The following is a 19,243-nucleotide window of genomic DNA, read 5'->3' on the forward strand; positions in this document are numbered from 1 at the left end:
AGGTGAGGACCAAGTGAGAGATGAGAAGTACCGTCCGTCTTCATCTTCGTTTGTGGGTGATTCATCCACGAATACGCATCTTGCATGACACATCGATCTCAACTTCCTCCGTTTGAAACTGATACATGTATACGGGAATCATGCCCCGGAGGAAGGCCAAGATAACAATCTCATTCGCATTGGACTCATCCTGTGGTCACGGTCCTTCCCTCCGGTGACGCGCCTGCTCAAGACGTATGACACATGCTACATCATTTGATATTTATACAGAAGTTGTGTAGAACCAACTCAGGTTCGTTCGTTTGTTTGCTGGGTACGAGGAAACCACGGCCTAGTCCGGATATGCTCGATTCCTTGATTGACTCAAGCTGGGATTCGAGAACTCGACCGGGGGCAGCGGGATATATTAGGGAACGGGTAGTCCCCTGAGTGAGATTAGACGCCGACATAGGTATTCCGGGGTGCTCCATTTGTGTCTGTGGCATGACTTAACTACACAAGTCACGGCTCGAAGCATCCATGTTGACGTCTATGTAACCCCACGTGTTATTTGCCGGCACATCGGCCTGCATCTCTTTCGTCTTCGTCTCTGTTGTATTCGGGTGTTGTATAAGAGCAAGACGGATGGAGTGGTGATCTTGGAGGTAATATGGAGAGGAGCTTGGATATACTCGGTGTTGATGTGTCGATGAAGGGGATAGACGACGCCCGTTCCAAGCTGGAAGATTAGGATCAATGTCACTGGAGAGTACATTGTTGCTTCTGTTAGAGGCAAAGAGAACTCGGTAAGATGTGGGATTTATACTGAGATTTAGGTTATTTGATATCCCCGTATCAGATGAATCGAGGGGAGGGTGCAGGTTCGTGCTGTTTTCGCCAGGTACGGGGTGGAACATGTCTCCATGGTGTGCATGACCATGTGGTCAGTCTCCCGTCCTTCTTGACGCCAGCTAGCTAGGTTTTGTGCTTGATCGTCATGATTCTTCTCTCGTTAAAGAACCCCCTTCGCCATATCATCCATTCCCTCACCAGCGAATCGGGCTCTCTCCAGCTAGCTCATCATGCTCGCGGTAGACGTGAAATTGACCGCAGTATCGGCAGGGTTGACTCCTCCCTATGATGCCGTATCGTAAGTCTTGGTATCATGTCGTCCGCTCCAGTCATCCCTTTTGTTCCCGGCGTATTCGTCCTATGTAATATAAATATAAGCTACGACTATGTTCTACCGCCCAGGAGATTTGTATAGATACTAAGGTGGGTTCGTCATCTCACTGGTGCGTCTGGTCTTCTCCTGCGTCTATGAGCTTGTGGTCAAACATCAGCTCATTCTCAAGGCCCTGTGTCCGAGATATCTACACCTCTAGTCGGCACTGGATTGCTCGATGTAAAGGATTGTAGGCGTAGCAGCTGCTGTGTGTTGCCTATCTTGAGGTGAGCTCCACGGACGACCGTGGTAGCGGCTGCTGGTCGCATATTTGGGACACTCGACGAGCGATCACGAGATCTGAAGCAAGTCGCTTGCTTCAGACCTTCCAATGCAGAGACCAGACGCGGCCATCGCACATCGCGACCTGCAGCCGTTCTTCCACCGGAAGGCCTGGAAGAGTATAAATTGGCGGGATTCTGTAATGTTCTCCGACAACAGCGCATAGTTCATTCCGAAGTTGTACTGGAAACTTGAAAAGCCGGCAGAGCGATCTGTCAGTTGTTTGGAACTCTGTTGGCTGACACGAGGTTCAATCTATTCCAGTTCTGGGGCTGGATCAAGGACCACCGCGTCCTTGGAATACCTGGTGAATAAGATGGGAAGGATGACGACGGACAAGAGTGGAGGATTGCGGGATGAAGTTATTGGTAAAGGCGGCTTGGTTCTTGTGGATTAGATTGACAATCGCAGAGGGTAATCTCCTCATGAAAGAATATTCAGATCGAGCCTGCGAGCTCCCAACTTATGGTGACAAGAAGACTTGAAAAAAATTGGGGAAAACCCGTATAAATAGATGCTTTTTTCTGTTTGGCTGTGCGATGATGGCTGGGACCGACTAACCCTGAGCAACTCGGTGGCTTGTCACTGCGTGTCTTATTAAAGTCACCTGTTCTTACGAGTGCGTCGTGACTTGAACCAAGGAGAGTGAGGATCTGGTATAAAACAAGAGCTAAACTGCAAAAAAGGCAGACTCTAGAAGCAACAATCACGGACACCAATAGAGCCCGTTAGATCTCGGAACTCAAAGAAGATCAAGATCTTTTGCTTTGCTGATCTATCAGTCTAGGCAAGGTACGTTTGCTGACGTGCGTCAACATGTTGATACAGATATGAATAATGACAAGATGAGAGGGATGAAGACGGACACCGGTCAGCAAGTCGTATCTCACGCGCAAACAGGTTGAGACGGCGCAAAGGGCCGACAAGTCTCTGCTTGTAGATTCACTTGTAGCAGTCAGATTAATCTCCGTGCGAGACGATTCTTGGGAGGGGGCTCATGCGTTGTGCTTTTCACTGCCTTGGCTGCTCCGGCAGGCCCTTATATAGGTATGCTGCAAGACCAGGCTGTTGATGTAAGGCCACGTGGCTGTATTTCCAGACCAAGGGGCTGTAGTTCCTGAGGGACGCTGGACGAACCACTTTCTTGCGTTCATCCGGCGAAGTCATGCCATCGAACGCGCCGTGGACATCGTGATGCTCGGATGAATCATCCGCATTTCCGCACACCTCAGCATTCCATCCGCGTAGACGTTCATGGTCTGCTTTAAAAGTATCCCGTTTATCTATTCCCAATGAGGCCGATGATGTGAGTTTTGAAACCATTTTCTTTCGTGGCTCCCGGGGAAACAATTCACGCTCCATTTCACAAAGTCCATCGACAGACGATGGAGGGGTGTGGGGGAATGTCAAAGCATCGAGATACTGCATGGTCAGTATACACCGAGGACAACACAGATGACAGGAAGAGACTGAGTAGATGGTATGCTTGAAGGAGTCTTTTCGTCTTCACGTCTAATAGCTTTTCTCATTGATGCTGTCAACCCGAAGAAGGCTCGGAACAATGGGGTAGCCGTCGAGCGTGGGCACCATCGTGAAGGCTTCTCTGATGCTGAGATAGTCGTCAATTCTATCTTATATACTGACCTCGAAAGAGAAAATCACTACACATATACCCAGATAATTGATGATAACCGTGTCGGTATTCTCGATTACAACTCGAACTCGATTAGTCCGGAGCCCGCTGATGCTGCTTCGCCTTTTGTCAAGGCCGTATATAAGTCTGACTGACGCCAGGGAGAACCAAGAGTAGAAGCCAAGGATCGCGAGCGCGGATTCTTTTCTAGGATGTTCAAGAAAGACGGCCTCGAGAATCAATCTTCATAGGTTGCTTTTTGACCGGTGGGTGTGGGCTGAAGGGCGTGTTAGTGGTGCCGGCAATGATGCTGTCTTCATGGCGAATGTGGCTCCCCTTCATCCGCGACGAAGGAGGATGTATACTTGAAAGACGAAGAAGATGACGGAAGGTTACAACGTGTATGTGAGTTGCGAGCGTGGGATTACATAGTTGAGGTACTTCAGATCTGAGGATGGAGCGTCCGCGTTCAATAGATCTGCTAATGGAGCCTCCTCACATCTCGTTAATGCCCACTGAAGTAGTCGCACAAGGTATCAATGGCTATATTTCAGAAGATATTAACACAACAATCAGTTCAAATATACCCAGAATGCCTCAACTCCCAAAGCTGAACTGTTCAACTGATGCGTAGTCAGTTAACGTGATCTGCGATCTCCTCATATTGGCTATCCCCACGTTGGTATTTAACACTGCGATGCGTACCTATTGATGGGACTCCTTTGGGGCAAGTTTCAAGGTCGCGAAAATAGTCTTCACGGGGGTTGACATAAATGTGCAGACCATTTCTCAGTACCACCCTCATGAGAGAATCTTCATTACCCTGTTGAAGCATCAACGTCATTCGTCGCAGAAGTAGACGTCACGAATAAGACGACGCCAATAAAAGACAGAACCAATGAAACGTAAAGAACCCTCGAGCGGAATCGAACGTGCTTCTGAAGAAGATTCCCTCCCACGGCGGCTAGGTATATCATCTACTGAATAGCTTTCAGAAGAATCGGGTTCAGGACTGCCTTCTGGTGATTCTCATGTGTCCGAAGAAGTATTAGGGAACGAACGTTCAGTGATAGCCTCAGAACGCTTATATATTCACCGATTCACCCTTACTGCCGGTTGTGAACCCCATCCAGTGATAAGCTTGGCTGTAGTCTATTGTTATAGATTCCCGGAAAGAATGCCGAGCAACGGGGGACGGCAACCCGACCGTTACCCTAAGTCTTCTGAAATAACATAAAGGCTTGAATAATGCCACATACAGACAACGGAAGCATCGCGAAAATGTCCTTATGAGCATGGCTATCGAAGACGCGGTAACGATGGCCGAGAGGGTGTCGACAACATAGGTCTGATCGACGAAATGAATACACATTATTCAGCGTTTCATAAAGAAATCTAATCATCAGGAACCCATGCATATTTTCAATAAGTTTCCCTGGTGTCCAAAGCCTCTTCACCGTAGTATAAACTACAATACACCTAGCTAGCTGTTGCATATAAAATAGCCGAAGTGACGGCTGCTGGATACTACAACCCAGAGCCAGAAAGTACGACAGTGACGTCGCTGCTAAGAATAAGGGAGGTTGTGGTCTTCAGAGAGCAGACAGCGACTCAAGTGACCCTTCCCAATTCATAACAGCAAGCTCAACATTCGCCGCCACCTCGCCTCGCCTCACCCCATTACCCTGAACGAATATATGAAGGACAGAGACGACAAACAATGATGATGACCGAGACGTCTCGTCGGGCAGATATCGGACCAGCTTGTGTCATACACGAATCCCATCCACGACCGTCGTTGCACAATCCAAGATAACCCGGAAAGAGTTCCAGAAAACTCGAAACTGCTCTTAGGGCGATCCGATCCCTGAGTTGTAGATTCACCATGATCCGGAAGCATCTTATATACAAACCCATCGACAGCCGAAGCCAACACGTAACGAGCGAGACGGACGGATCACACGAGAGACCCGGTTCAAATCTGCGAGTTCTAGCCCAGAAATCCAGTCCCCCCGCGCGCGGGGACGGATAAAATGATAAATACGCCGTCCATCAACAAGATTAGAAATCCACAGCGCCGATGTGGCGGCCGTGGCGGCGATGCTTCCCACGGTTGTGTCTGGTATTCCCTCAGTGGTCACCACCCAGAAGCAGCCCACGCCTGACGTGACTTTCGAAAAGGTAGGCGAGGTTGCGCTGTAAGTCGTCACTACTTCTACCCCATTATCCCGTTGAGAATACGAGACTGTGACTGGTGATCTACAGTTCACCAGGCCCTCAGGACTCTGTCGGTTCACAGCCGGCTGCAGAAGTGAGCGATGAGTCTAGGCTGAATGGGACAAAACATGTGAGGTGGCTGCCCAACACACACCCCATGTTGTCACGGAAGTTTGGTTGCTCGTCGTAAATTACACTCAGTGGTCGTTTATATAGCTTGATATCCTTTCAATAGGTCCAGATGATTCGCAAGTAGAGATTAGATGCACACAGTCACAAAACTGGCTGGCCCTCACGTTACCAAGACCACATCACATCTATATGGTGTATCAACATGTATTCGTCAAAGCAAATCGTCCGTCTACACAGTCGCCGAAGACCTGGCTGCTCAAAGGCATGCAACATGAACCCCAACTCCGGATCCCGCCGTACTCCACGCCGTGCATCCCAATCCCAAGCAAATTCCGTCCCAGACCTCTCAATCTATACATCTCGAACTCTCTCCTCTCAGTAAACCGCCTCAATCATCCTCAATATCATCGTCACTAATCACCAAATCCTGCACCTGCAACCCCGCAACCGACCCATCGCCCCGATGCTCGATCGACGCCCCCTTTTTCCGCGGCGTCATCTCCTCCGACGGCTTATCCGTCGCCCACGCGTCGCCCGTCATGACATCGTCCTCCGGTGCCTCCTCCGCTTCGTCATCGTCCGCGGTCGGCGGCCCGATGCCCTGGAAAGAAACCACCTTTTCGAGATCCCTAAGCTTGAACGAGTGTAACGTCGACTTGCGTCCGCGGACGATGGCGGCCATATACGGTAGACGCTCGAGCAACATCTCTCTGCGAGCCGAGCTGCCCAGCGAAAGAAGCGGCGTCGAGTCGGTCTCGGGTTTCGTTTCGATCGTGGGTGCGGGCTTCGACTGGCGCTTAGCCATCCAACTGCCCACGTCCGTCTGCTTCGGCCGTCGGAAAGCGTTGGCGTTTTCCAAGAGTCCCTTCCGCGGTGCTGTCTCCTCACCTTTCATCAGTTTCGTGGACCAGAAGTCTACCAGACTCTCGAACTCCTCCTTTTGTCGCCACAGTTTGATGCTGGTCGGGTAGAACATCTTAAACTGGTCTCCGCCCTTGGCGCCAGTCGAGGCCTTCCGCTTGACGGGCGACGGTAGCGAAAAGAGCATTCCTCTGACGGCGACCTGGAAAGCGATTTCATCTTGCCGCAGCACATGACTGCCGGTGTCTCTGCTGAAACCAGCATAAGCACCTCTTCCACCGAAGAAAATGTCCGACGAGGGGCACAGAAGGTCGCTCTCTGAGATGTACTCTATGCAGCCGTTGACATAGTCCAGTGGCGTCGACGCGTCCATCGGTGGAACGGTCTCGCAAGAAAACATGTAGTTCTCGTGGAGGGCGGAGATGAAAGTCTGCGTGTCCGTCCCCGTCTCGTCTATCAAAGTGTCGACCTTGACTTCTGACGGCTTCGGCCGCGAGTAATGCTCTAGATAGCTAGGCAGCTCCTCAGCCGCATTGGTTGCCGGTGCCTCCTCTCTTTTGTTGTAAACCACCTTGCCCACGGCATGGAAGATACCGAGACTCGCCTCGCGCTGGGAGATCAGCTCCAGGGTATCTTGCTCCCCCCTCGTTAAGGCGATGCCTGCCTTGGCTGCTTTCGTCTGCTTCAGGGCGACTTTGGCGCCCCAGTCGGCGTCCTGATCGCCTTTCAAGCACATCCACTCCAATGACGAGATAGCGCTGCGGATGTCTCCAATCTCGCCTAGTCGCTTCAATACTTGAGGTCCAGGCGTGCGTTTCCGACCAGATTTGCGAGCTTCCTTGAGCACCACACCCTCCAGGGCTTTCGCGAGGATCGTGGGCGCGATGGGATTGAACTCGATGATCCGCGTACCGGGATGTCGCAGAATCTCCGGACCAAGTAGACGGTGCGCAGTGAAGCTGTCTGCGGATGCCGATGTCGTGGTCAGTAACGTTTCCGAGATGACTAGAACGACCGGAGTGATAGGCTCATTCGAAGAACGGCGTCCGAATGCTGTGAGGGATGGCGTGTTTGCCGCGAGGTACTCTAGGAGGGACTTTCTGAACGAGGTCAAAGCCGTTGAAGATTTTGAAAAGGTGTTCGGAAACTCCTCAACGAGGATGATCTTCTGCGACGAAGGATCGGGGACTTCGCTCTTTGGACGGGGTGCTTCTGCCGTCAGATCGAGATCAAGCTGCCCAAACTTCCCGCCCCTGCCGAGGAACTCTTGAAACTGAGACGACGCAGACGAGTATCCGAGGTTCGCACCGTTCGCACTGGTAGGATTCCTCCATTCCAGCAGCTCAGCGCCCATGTCCTTCGCCAGCAGTCTCATCGTTGTTGTCTTTCCCGAACCTGCCGCGCCTTTCAACAGCAGCAGTCGCTGGCGCAAGCGCCCGCCCACAACATCGTCCAGCCACTTCCGCACATCCGCCACCTTTCTCTTGTGTACGGCGAGCTCATCCAGGTTGACGGGCCCGAAGCGCTCTGACCACGGTCGGAGATCGTCATCGAAGGCCACCGGTGCTGTCGGGCGTGCAGGTTTGAGGAACTTCTGGCTCGAGCCGAAGGATGCCGTGGAGGTTGGTGTGTTGTCCCGGAACCGCTTTCGTGCATTCTGACCCACGATGCTCGATGTGCTCGCCTTCTGGTCCGCAAAGTCGTCGTCGGATATCGGGTCGCTGACGATGTCGTCTAGAGGAATCGTTCTCGACGAAGAGGTTGGCCTCGCAGTCGTTCGTTGCGCCTGCTTCGAGAACAAAGTCTTTAAGTCGCCATTCCTCCCCTTCTCCTCGATCTTCACGCGCTTCTGGCCCTTGGCCTTTGGCTTCTCTGGGCTCGTGCTGGGGCTTTTGGTGGCTTTGTTCGACTGTCCGTTTCGTGCCTGCAGGACATTCGGCGCAGGTGCTGATTTCTTCGGTTCGGCGGCGCGAGAGCGCGTTTTCGTCGGGCTGGGCGAGTCGGTCGCGTTTCTGCTCGCTGATTTCGAGTCTGGCGACGAAAAGAGGTAGTTCGCCAGGGTGTTCGTCTTGGGCTTCTCGTCTACTTCATCGTCCGACTCGACGACGACATTGCGCCTCCTTCTTTTGGCGGGCGGGGCCATTGGTGAGGATGTTATTTGGCAGACTCAACATGAGCGCATGTTATCAGTTGAGGTGCAGGTCGACGCGTCTTTACTGGTGACGTTGACGAAGAGAAAAAGTTGCAAGCATGGAAAGATGCAAGTGCTGGGCGGCTAAGCACCTTGCTCGTCATCTGCAGCCTCCGAATCGAGCCCCCACTTTGACTGGCACTTTACAGAGGGTGGACACTAATCGGTCGCTAAATCCACCGGCTTGCCGGTACCTGGCCGGCGAGCTTCGTCCCCTCCCGGGTGCTAAAATCGCGGCGGGTACCTTGATGTACCTGCTTCACATTCTCACGTTCGTGAAACATTGACAATATGTTAATATTTTCATACAAATTGAATATAAATCATTCTGATTAGATGAGAAAACGCGAGAATGAATTGTGTGATTATTTATTCCATTTTCCTAACACGCATAGTTGCGTATCTACTATTTAGGCTCCAAAACGGCCTTAATGACGTGAAAAGCAACTTGGAAGTGACTGACTAGCTTTGGATGCCCAAAATGTAGCTGGTCTCACAACATTTGACACAGGAACAATACTCTCCAGTCATCGCATATTCCATTTCATTCTCATCAAAGACACTCTGATATACACTCTTAAAGCAGATTACTGAACCAGTCCGGTTCGAGGCGATTGAGGTCGAGTCGTCGACTACTGTTGTTTTGTTTAGCTACCGGCACCGCTTTCGCCGTCCTAGAAGGTCCATCCGCGGAAGTTATCGACGAATGTAAGCGCAGACGCGAGATACCGCTCGTGGACATCGCCCCACGTCCTCGCCGCTTCTTGCATGGCACGAACGGCTGTGACCATTAGATGTGCGTCCCTCACTCTACCATCTGAAGGGATACCTTTGACGAAGTGAGCGTCCTTGGCCCACTGCGAATTCAGCGCCGCCTGCTCGACGTAGCCCCAGTGGCGCTGCTTCAAGTCCGTATCGACGTTGTCGGGATCGATCTTCGGCCGTAGGAGCGAGATGTACACCCCGAGGGTGAACAGCCACCACTGGCGCACCAAGCTCACGTGGAACTTGGTAGGCACGAACGGGATTAGGATTCGGACGGCGTGGCTCGTCGTGAGCAGGTGCACTGTGAAGAAGTTGTACGCGTGAGTACCCGGCGCGATGGTAGCCACCAAAAGCGCCACGGCCAGCTCCTGAGACTCCTCAAACTGCTTCACTGGATCAGTGATTGTCCAAGCATTCCAGTATTCCAACACCAGGCTCTCGTGCTTCTCGAATATGTCCTCGATATTGTCCACGTTGGGCTCTTTCAAGAGTCCGTCGAACCGTTTATCGTTCGCCAGCTTGTCTATGAGCTCGAACGTCGACTTGGAGCTAAAGGGTGCGGGTTTCGAGTACTTCTTCTGGTCGAGGTACTTGTGGAAAAAGTTGTAGTTCGTCGCTGCTAGACCGAGCGCCTCGATGGCGACCTCCTTGTTGTCGATTTCGTATGCGTATCCGAGGTGGATGAGGGGGTGGCCAACTTCGTGAGGGGTCAGCTACATCACCAAACAGCTCCTCTAAGGGGTATACATACGGCCGCCGATGAGCCCGTTGATCAAAGGGTCTTTTCCTTCGAACATGAACTTATGGACGACTTTCTTCCAGTCGTAACCGCAGCGCAGCGCCAACTCGTCCTCAAAGAAGTCAACGTATGCCCTCTGGTACTTTCGGTTGCCCAGGAAGTCGCGCCAATCGTCCTCGGTAACCTCGGCCGGCGACTCGGTCCACGGCTCCAGCTCCTTGGTCTCGATCTCGTAGAGGTCTTGAAGCTGCTTGTCGTTGGCGCCAAGGAGGTAGGCAGAACCGAGGATATGCGGCGCATGGTTGTGGAATTCGAGGTTGTGGAATAGAATGGCGTAGTTGGCGTGATTGGCCCTCAGCAGGTGCTTGAGGCAGCGCGCGCGCTTCTCGGGGTCGGTCTCGACATTGTGGACTTTGACGGGAGGGATGTTGATGGCTTGCGAGTCGTCGTCTCCGAGGAGTCTGTTGACGATTGGGACGTATGACAGGATTCCGGACATGTTGATTACTTCGTGTTACTTCTTGGATTTTCGTTATGTTTCCGTAACGGAAGGATTCAAAGGGGAAGAAAGCTGCGATCGCCAGTCGCAAAATATTGCGGACGACATGGCGCGACGTGAGAGAAGCGTTGGGACGAAAAGTGACGTGGTTGATGGGTTTGAGTGAGTGGGGTACATGAATGCAGGGTGCGCACGCCCCTTTTTGCAGGGACCTTCCCGCTAAGGCCCTGAGCGTTGGCAAGCCCAACCCCGCCGTTTGTGCCCCGCTATCGAATGTCCGGAGACTTCGGCGCCAACAAAAAGAATTAGACAATGTCTTCTTCTCTTTGTTATGCAACACCATCTACCTACTCTCTCTTCTTCCTGACATGCAGAGACACTGGAACGAGATTACGAGTGCCCGTGATAGCTACCACAAGGTGGTAGTCGAACAGCAGTCACGGCTACCCACAGGATCTGGACCCCGGGTCAACGGATCTCAACAAATAATGGATCCAACTCCCGCCCACGCGGATACGGAGGCTACGATGCAGCGGTCCGTCGGCCGAACCCACGGTTGCACAGCGAGGACTGAGACCTCCAGTTCAAGCCTTCACGCCTGATTTTCTCAAAGTCTACGTCTGTCACCTGTTCCGCCCAACCTCAACGGTGCGTAGAATGCTATAAACGAAGCGCGAACAGTGTCCCAGGCACAAAAGCCGCCCAGAGCTGAGAATTGACTTGACAAGGTACAATGAATGAGATAAGCAACTCTGGAAAAGATGAGACTGACTTACCCAAGCACCTCGATTTGACCTCATATCATTCTCACAGCAAAACGGGAGAGAAAGAAGCATTCCGGTCAGCCCAAGCGGGTTGTAGAAGCCTCTTATGTACCCGGGCCACGCCCGGAACATCAACCCCGGCACATGATATCCAGCTTCAGGTCGGGTTTAGCTGCGCTTATGTAAACCGCTCAGGAACCGTTCGACAACTGCACATGGCACATGGCATTTAAGCAATTTTCGGTGATGCAAGGGCTTTTGATTGGAAGACTCCATAGTCTAAGGCGCAGCTTACCATTGACCAATGGGAGATACAGCTGTCACCGAGTATTGCACCCGCTGCATCATGAAGGTGGGAAGTTGAAGAGCCTCAGCAGCCCGAGTTGGTATAACTTTGCGGATAGACTGAGATCCTGAGCCCCTCATTTATTCTCTACCATACATACCACGGCCATCAGCAAACAAAGCACAATTTTCCGTAAATTTTGTCATAACTCTGGCCCCCCTGACATTTGCCTTTCGTGTTCCCCCTGTCTAGACCACTCATGGCGACTTACACGACCGAGATGGACATCGACAAGGATATCCACAACTTCCTTGAGGATGTTAATGCAAGACGGCCCGGCCGAATGTCTTATCAGGCCTCTAGGCCGGCCTCAAGAGGCGGTCTGCAGTCGGATGATGTTTTATTCGAGTTCTTTGACCTCGACCGTTATTACTCTGGAAGCGTTCCACCTGACATCCAAGCTCCTCACGACCAAGCTCCTCACAACATGTCTGACGTCCTACCACCTCTCGACATTGACTCCAGGAGCTCGGCCGAAACTTCTTCCATCAAGACCCCGGGGTCTGTCACGTCCCACCAGGACTCCCCCATCGTAGATGATGGGTTCCAGTCCCCGGACGCACGTCTCTTCGGGACCGAGCAGCCAGCCCCTCCCGGCTTCGATACGGACCCCAACATCTTCCCGAACCTCAAGGACAAGCCGGCGCCTCACATCCACAAGGTCCTTCACATCCCTTCTACTCACATTTCTGCCTCCAAGAAGAGGTCCAGATCCAGCAGCCCCCCTGGGACCACGCGCACCGTCAAGAACGTCCACAAGACCAACCAAGTCAGGGCCAACAAGTCATGCACCAAGTGCCGCATTCAGAAGATCGAGTGCACAGTCGATGGTATCTGCGAGACGTGCACCAAAGCCTACCCCAAAGCACCAGAATGCGCTTGCTTCCGCAGGGACCTGAGCAGCACGGCCGACGGCTTCTCATATCGGCGCTGTATGTCTCACCCACTCCCCTCCGTTGCCGTAACTCAGACCAGGGACTAACTCATACCAGTCGTTGGGCTCGACAGGACATTGGAGTCTCGTGCAAAGTACTCCGTAGAGACCTCGTGCCCAAACTTCCTGCCTTCTCTTCATAAGGGAGGTGTGGTCTTCCCCGGTTACCCTGCGATCAGACTACCCATTACTCTGCAAAACTATTTCTGCATGACCAGAGATGAAAAGCAACCTTCTCCTCAGGGCTGTGTCATCGCGAGGGTACACAATGGCGTGCCCCAGCACTTTCAACTAATCAAATGGGCTGAGGCGATGGTCTCGGAGGAAGACACGAGGACCTTCGAAGGTGCCATCGAGAACTTCATCAAGATCTACTCCGAGCCCTGCCGTTCTCAGTACGGGTACCAAGCACGGCCGATGGTATGTCCCTTAACCAACCCAAAACCCAAGCCAAAGCACGACTAACTCGTCCTCAAGATGACCCTCCTAAACAAGGTCCACACGATGAAGTGCATGTACAAGATCTGCTGCGAGGACAAGTTCGACTTCGTCTGGGACACCACCAACACCGTGCGCCCGCTGCCCCTCCCGGCCCAGGCCGAGCTGCGCACCATCGCCCGCAAGGCCATGGAGTCCGCCGAGCGCGACATCCTCCTCGAGCTCGACAAGCTCTTCCGGCCCAAGTCCATCGGCGACGGCGAACGGCCCGCCGTGTGGGCCGCGCTGTGGCAGCTCATGTTCGTCTACCGGAGCCTGCTCCGCAACATGGGCCGGAGGCTCCCGAACAACGACGCCGACGCCGAGAGTCTGCTGAGCGCGTTGGGTGTGTTCTACGCCGCGCACTTCCGGACGTCGGCTTCGCTTAAGCTGTCAATGGATAAGGTCGGCTGCGAAACGAAGGCGTCGGGGCTCGAGAGGGCTTTTGAGCATGCTTTGAGTCTGCGTGGTACTCATCGTAAGTTTCTTCGTTATGAGACGGTCGTTTGTGTTGATCTTAACCCGGTGTCTCTTAGTTCAAAGTATTGCCGCTGGTGTCGATGACATTGATCAACGTCTCAAGCTCTTGGTCGTCGACCCTGAGATGAAGGTGTTGAACCGACGGCAACCGAAGAAGTAAGCCAATTGACGTTGGGAGAATGTCTCGAGTTTTTCTTGTTCTCATTTTTCTTCAGCGAGGAGTTATCAGTTGCGCAACTTTAATGAGTTACGATGATCATGCATGTCACATCATAATATACCCTAGTCGTTCGATATCAGAGAACTTTTGCTTGGACGCTTGTCTCATTGATGCTAAAGAGAGTCGGGAAACGTCTTGAAGAAACAAAACAGTTTTGGGTATCATCAAATCATCTAATTCTATTGATATCGCCCCTTCCACGCCGTTATGATTCTCTCCATAACATCTCTCCTCGCGACGACCTTATCAACCCGATCGTTCCGCAGCTCCTCAGACAGAATTTTCCAAGGCGCGACGCACTGGTATTTATTATCCGTATCCCTCGCCATTGCCGTAAACACGGCAGACATGCCCTCGACCGTGCGCAGATTCTCCGCGAGCTGAGCGTCCCGTTCTCGAACATCGTCATGCCGCGCAAACTCGAGAACCAGGCCAGCGACGGCAGCTCCTATCATCGCCGAGTAGGATGTCCCGGATCGGAGACGGCCCACGTCAGGAAGATTAACGAATTTGATGTCCTCTCCGATTATGGCGAAATTGTTGGGCCTTTTCGGAGGCGACGGGTTGAGGTATTGGCTGGCCCGGACGTCCGGTGTCGTCGAGAACATACAGAAGAGCATGCGGAAGACGTACATACGGGCCGGGAACGCGATATCTGTAATGTTGCCGTAGTTTGAAGCGGCCGCGAAGATGAGGATCTTGGCCTGGCGGGCTTTCTTGATTGCGGTTTCTAGGTCGGGGTTAATGCACTCGAACCCGGAGGCCAGGACTATGATGTCTGCTTTCCATTCACTCATGGCATGGTATATAGCCTGTTGATCAGCGGGGAATCATCATGAGCAGTTGATTGGGGCCGTACCTTGGTCATCAGATCGATGGTGTTCTCGGATGCATTTCGTTCCTTGAAAATCCTGCCGACGTATACCTCGGCATTCTCATACACCCTCCTTATGAGAGACACTGCCTCGGTACCGTGTCCAGTTCGATCCTGATAGTGGAGATGGTCATTTGAGACGAAATCCTTATAGTCTGTTACAAAACCGCCAGAACCTGGAGAAACCCCTGTGTCCAGGATGGCGATCTTGACGGGCGAGTATGAGGCATCTTTTGGTTGAGGACGCCGAATGACTCTTCTGAGTATTTCGAAGTGCCGAAACCAGTCATCTGAGGAGATGGTTCCTCTGCGACATGTTTGTTAGGTATTGTTCGCCCAAAGCGAGAGAAGGCTTACCTGGACATCGTGCCGTCGGGCAAGTGCCCTGGAGGCGTGAACCTAGATCGCTGAAGTCAGCTTTGAAGGCTCAGAAGTTTGCTCTGAGACTCACGTGCCGACGTGGCAGCTCATGTGTGGCAGCATCATGGCATGTCCCTGTTGACCTTGGAACATCAATGTCGCGGAGGATGGTGTTGGCATTACCGGGCCACGCTGCCAGCTCATCGGTGCAAAGCCCGCTTCCCGTGAGGGAGCGTAGATCGACTCCGAGTGGAATTGTAGCCTCGTCAATTCGGACGACGGCGGGGATGATACGCGGTGAAATGTATCCCTTGTTGTAGAGGCTTGCATTTGATGACTGGGTAGAATGATAGATCCCGTCTTGTCGTCGTCTGGGTCTTTGTCGAAGTCTTGATAGCACGAATAGAGAACGTTAACAATGTCCTTCTGAATTGCCTCGCGAAGTCCCTCGACATCGCCCTTATACTTGAGAAAGTACGTATGATTAATGCAACGCTTAATCAGCTGGCCAAGTCGGACGACATATCCATCGACTTCCCTCGTCTCGTTGAAGACTCTCTGGGCAGTGTAGAAATTCGTGGTTGCGTTCGGCTGGCCGTTGGAATCAAGGTTATTTGCTCTCCAATGGTCCTCTAAGCCATGTCCAAGACCGATCTCAAGAAACATGATACCCAGGGCGAGAATCTTTGGAAAAGGATGCATCCCATTGTCGGGATCATCGGCGTTGCAGCTGAACTGAGTAGACAGGAAGGGCTCGCTAATGTATATTCTGGACGGGTCGCTCTCGAACATGAAGTGGACGTCCTTCTTGGTCCACGGGTGGCGCATCCAGTCAGAATCGTAAAACTGCCAGAAGGATTTCGCGATGATGTATGATAGGAGGATCTTATGTGAAAGTCTCAGGTGATCGTTGAAGAATTTGAGAAGCTCACTGAGTGAGACGCTGGACCCATGGACCATGAAATCATCCAAGCATGGGCGTTGCTGCCGCGAGATTACCCGGCCGTCACTAAGAACGGCCAGTGTCAACTGCGATTGAAATCGTTGCGTGATGAAACCACAGAAAGTGTCGCTCGAAACGACGCTGCTTCCCCCGGGTAAGTCTGCACCTTTGCCCGCCGTCTTCTTCTTGCCCTTCAAACCTACCCGCCTGTGAAAAATGAAGAATGATCAACTACTGTTAATCTGTTGCTGACTTGTTACAGCGTCCGACTCACCTCTCTCGCGGAATGCATATCTGGATGTCTTGCCACTCTGGCGGGCATAATTGGTTATGACGGTGCGGGTGCTTCAGAAGGAAAAGCCTGAAATCCATGGCGTCTGGAGGCTCATTTCGAGAACAGCACTGCCGAAGCTGAAGGTTTGCCGTGATCCTCTCCTCTCCGTCTTCTATTGAACATAAGCACAGCGGAGAAAGTGTGCCATACAGCGCCCTGATGTAAATTTGACAGTCCCATCGCCGCATCTGTGTCTTATTAGAGTCGAGATCGACGACGTCTTGAGTATGAACGGCCGGTAGGAAACGTTCAAGGCCGCTAAGGAATTCGCGTTGTCTTCTCCCATGTTTACTTCTGCTCAGTTGCTGTAGCCATTTTCTGGTGAGCTTGCGATGCCCATAACGGCGGAGAGTCTGGTACTGATCAAGATCGGTAGGTTCGGTGGGCGCAGCGACTGATGAGGGAAACTGGCGTTGACGAAGGTTAGCTTTTGGATCTTCGCCTGGGAGTGCCGTTGTTGCTGATTTGACTTACATTACACATTCTCTCCAGCAGAATGAGTAGTTTTAGTACACGTTCCAGACACCCTCCGTCAGTCGCGTCCTCCAGCGCCTTCAAATGATCAGATGCTTGCACCAAGTAGACATCGAGGTTGCTCGTAAACTTCCGTGAGCTCTTATCATCTTTGCTGATTGGTGTCTTCGCGATTATTTCTCGAATCGTCAGAGCTGATCGCCTCGCGAATGAGGCTACGTCACGGGTGGACGCGGCCATTCTGAACGAAGACGAAGCGTGGATGGGAGACTTCCAGCGATTCAGGGACTACTTTCCAAAGACATGTTTGAGGAACTTTCTTACCCGCCAGGCTCCGCGAACAGTTACCGCAGGACTCCCCGCATCAGCTCAGTGCCCACCTGCCTCCGCGCGCCGTTCCAGGGCTGCAGGCGTATGTGTTGAGAAGATTGAATTTAATTGGTGCGCTACACAGCAAATGAGATCCCCGCGAGCAGTGCAGAGTGTCAATCGCTGAAAGAGATGCTTCATAAAGTGACAAGTTCAGTCAGTCTCAAGTTCGCTACATTGACGAACTTTCCGTGGTCGGGCTGTGTGATAATAAGATACAAGATATCAACCAGAATGCGCCTTTCCTCACTACTTAGCGCCGGATCCAAATACAAATACGTCGCTGTCAGCGGCGATTTGGCACTCTCTGATTTCCAAACCTTCACCCTTCAAAGCCTCAGCTACTTCCTGTCCGATGTCTGCCTTGTCATTCAAACCAAATGTCGCACCGCTTGAGAAAGTCTCGAAGGACCATTTTCGGTCGATAAATCCCTTTGATATCTTCGCCAACCGGACAGCCCACACGAAGTCTGTGATCTTTGGGGCCGCGGAAGAGATGTTGTTGCCTTGAGAAACAACAACCTGTCCTCCAGCTTCAGCAATCAAAGGGAACTCACTAGGAACAGTCAGTTTCTTGGTTCAATCTATGTCAGTAGCATACCTACGCTCCAGGCCCGCCATGAACGTCATGGCTGCGACTTTTAGAGGCGCTGAACGATGCCCCGCGCGCCACGATAATCCCGGTAATCATGAACATGGTTGATGATTTGGTCCAGCCCCTCCCCTTGAGGTAGTCTCCAACCTCTGTAGGCTCGAGACTGTCTTCGACGTACGAATTCGTCGGTTGAATAATGAACGTGTCGAGCGACTCAAATTCCCAGTAGTTACTGACAGTTGTTTGAAAGGCGATACCGGCGTCCAGCTTCATGGTTAGTCCGGCCGCGGCAGCAATCGGGACCCCTGCAGTAGCTGACAGGTCTACCCCGCTGGAAGTCTCACGCTGCCACTTGAGCTCCCAGGCCTTGGTGGGATGAATTGGCATGCTCGGAGGGGTCTCCAAAGGCCCATTCCGATTGATGACATTGTCGAGATGCCTCAGATCTGGTATCAAGTGTCCGAGGCAGATTGGCCCGGAACTTGAGCCCAAGCCGTGCTCGGGGATGATGGGCGGAGGGTAGTGGGTTTGTGAGAGAACGAACCAACATTTGGAAGTCATAGTTGAAGTGTCAGTTGATGAAGCTCAACTGAACACCGAGATGATGGAGTAGTAAGGCAGCAGCGCCAGCCGCAGTCTTGCTCACGATAACCCGCCCAACGAGCTGCATATCACTGAGTTACCATTCGTTCACTTAGCGAGACGTATCATGCACGTGTTGAGGCCAACCCCTCTTGGTTCCGCAGATCGAACGACTGCTCATTTTGCGCATCCGACCTGTTCATCTGCAGCCAAAAACCGAGTATGGACGGCACTTCCAAAAGTTGCGCTGAAGAGGCAAGAAGAATTTGATATTGGAACGATATTCTGACTGTTGCTGTTGCCATGGAAGCTGACGACGCTTACATGCCCTATTATGGGACGGATGTCCTTGAACGCACGATGAAATGCAAGCAGCGTTTCATCGACTCTGTGCCAGCCGCAACTGATATCGTCGGTACAGAGTGGTTCGAGTTTCGGCAAGCAGAATTCAATTTGTGGTCGAGAACCCTGAGCGCCGCTTCGCAAGGCAAGTCGTCACTAGACTATCGTTTGCGGTACCATGACGAGTTGCGTCAGTTGGTATGCAACCTTCTAGATGGACTGGTAGAGGCGCTAGATGATGTTTTCAAGCTCAGTAAGTCACATCCATGTTCATCTCGTTATGGTCTATGATTCTCAATTTGATAGACCGTTCGGAGTCTCCATCAGACGGGTCACCAGAAAACGCAGGCTCTGATGTCGAGTCGGACGTGGAAATGGCGTCCATTCACAGCGAAGACTTCTTAAGTGAAAGCGAAGATGGCACCGAGAGCACTATGGACCTTTCTCCTGAAAACCAATCCAGAGAAGATTCTGTTGATATCCAAAAGTTCTACGTCACGACCACCATTGCACAACTTGCAAGACTCTCGACGAAGATTAGAGAGTCAGGAGCCAAGTATCGGTATCTCAAAGCTGACGCCGCGCTCAATGAGAGAGATTTTGAAGAGCCTACTCGATTCTGGATC

General features: G+C 52.2%; 4 protein-coding genes across 4 annotated transcripts; 1 reads left to right on the forward strand and 3 right to left on the reverse strand.

Moving 5' to 3' along the window:
* Positions 1 to 5,856: 5,856 nt before the first annotated feature.
* CkaCkLH20_03359 (cell cycle checkpoint protein rad17) lies at positions 5,857 to 8,472 on the reverse strand (the record flags this gene model as incomplete). Its single annotated transcript, XM_038886078.1, has 1 exon — positions 5,857 to 8,472. The coding sequence occupies one exon, from the start codon at positions 8,470 to 8,472 to the stop codon at positions 5,857 to 5,859; it is 2,616 nt and encodes an 871-aa protein (XP_038748587.1).
* Positions 8,473 to 9,194: 722 nt separating this feature from the next.
* Positions 9,195 to 10,523, reverse strand: CkaCkLH20_03360 (uncharacterized protein; the record flags this gene model as incomplete). The annotated part of the gene is made up of 3 exons (XM_038886079.1): positions 9,195 to 9,301; positions 9,350 to 9,982; positions 10,037 to 10,523. The coding sequence occupies 3 exons, from the start codon at positions 10,521 to 10,523 to the stop codon at positions 9,195 to 9,197; spliced, it is 1,227 nt and encodes a 408-aa protein (XP_038748588.1).
* A 1,309-nt stretch (positions 10,524 to 11,832) lies between these two features.
* Positions 11,833 to 13,684, forward strand: CkaCkLH20_03361 (uncharacterized protein; the record flags this gene model as incomplete). Its single annotated transcript, XM_038886080.1, has 4 exons — positions 11,833 to 12,565; positions 12,626 to 12,987; positions 13,045 to 13,522; positions 13,581 to 13,684. 4 exons carry the CDS (start codon positions 11,833 to 11,835, stop codon positions 13,682 to 13,684), a joined length of 1,677 nt encoding a protein of 558 aa, XP_038748589.1.
* A 239-nt stretch (positions 13,685 to 13,923) lies between these two features.
* On the reverse strand, positions 13,924 to 18,254 carry CkaCkLH20_03362 (uncharacterized protein; the record flags this gene model as incomplete). Its single annotated transcript, XM_038886081.1, has 7 exons — positions 13,924 to 14,556; positions 14,604 to 14,925; positions 14,976 to 15,017; positions 15,070 to 16,128; positions 16,196 to 16,367; positions 17,419 to 17,654; positions 17,704 to 18,254. The coding sequence occupies 7 exons, from the start codon at positions 18,252 to 18,254 to the stop codon at positions 13,924 to 13,926; spliced, it is 3,015 nt and encodes a 1,004-aa protein (XP_038748590.1).
* Between the last annotated feature and the right edge of the window lie 989 nt (positions 18,255 to 19,243).

Source organism: Colletotrichum karsti (genome assembly GCF_011947395.1).
Source record: "Colletotrichum karsti strain CkLH20 chromosome Unknown Scaffold8, whole genome shotgun sequence".
Lineage (NCBI taxonomy): Eukaryota > Fungi > Ascomycota > Sordariomycetes > Glomerellales > Glomerellaceae > Colletotrichum > Colletotrichum karsti.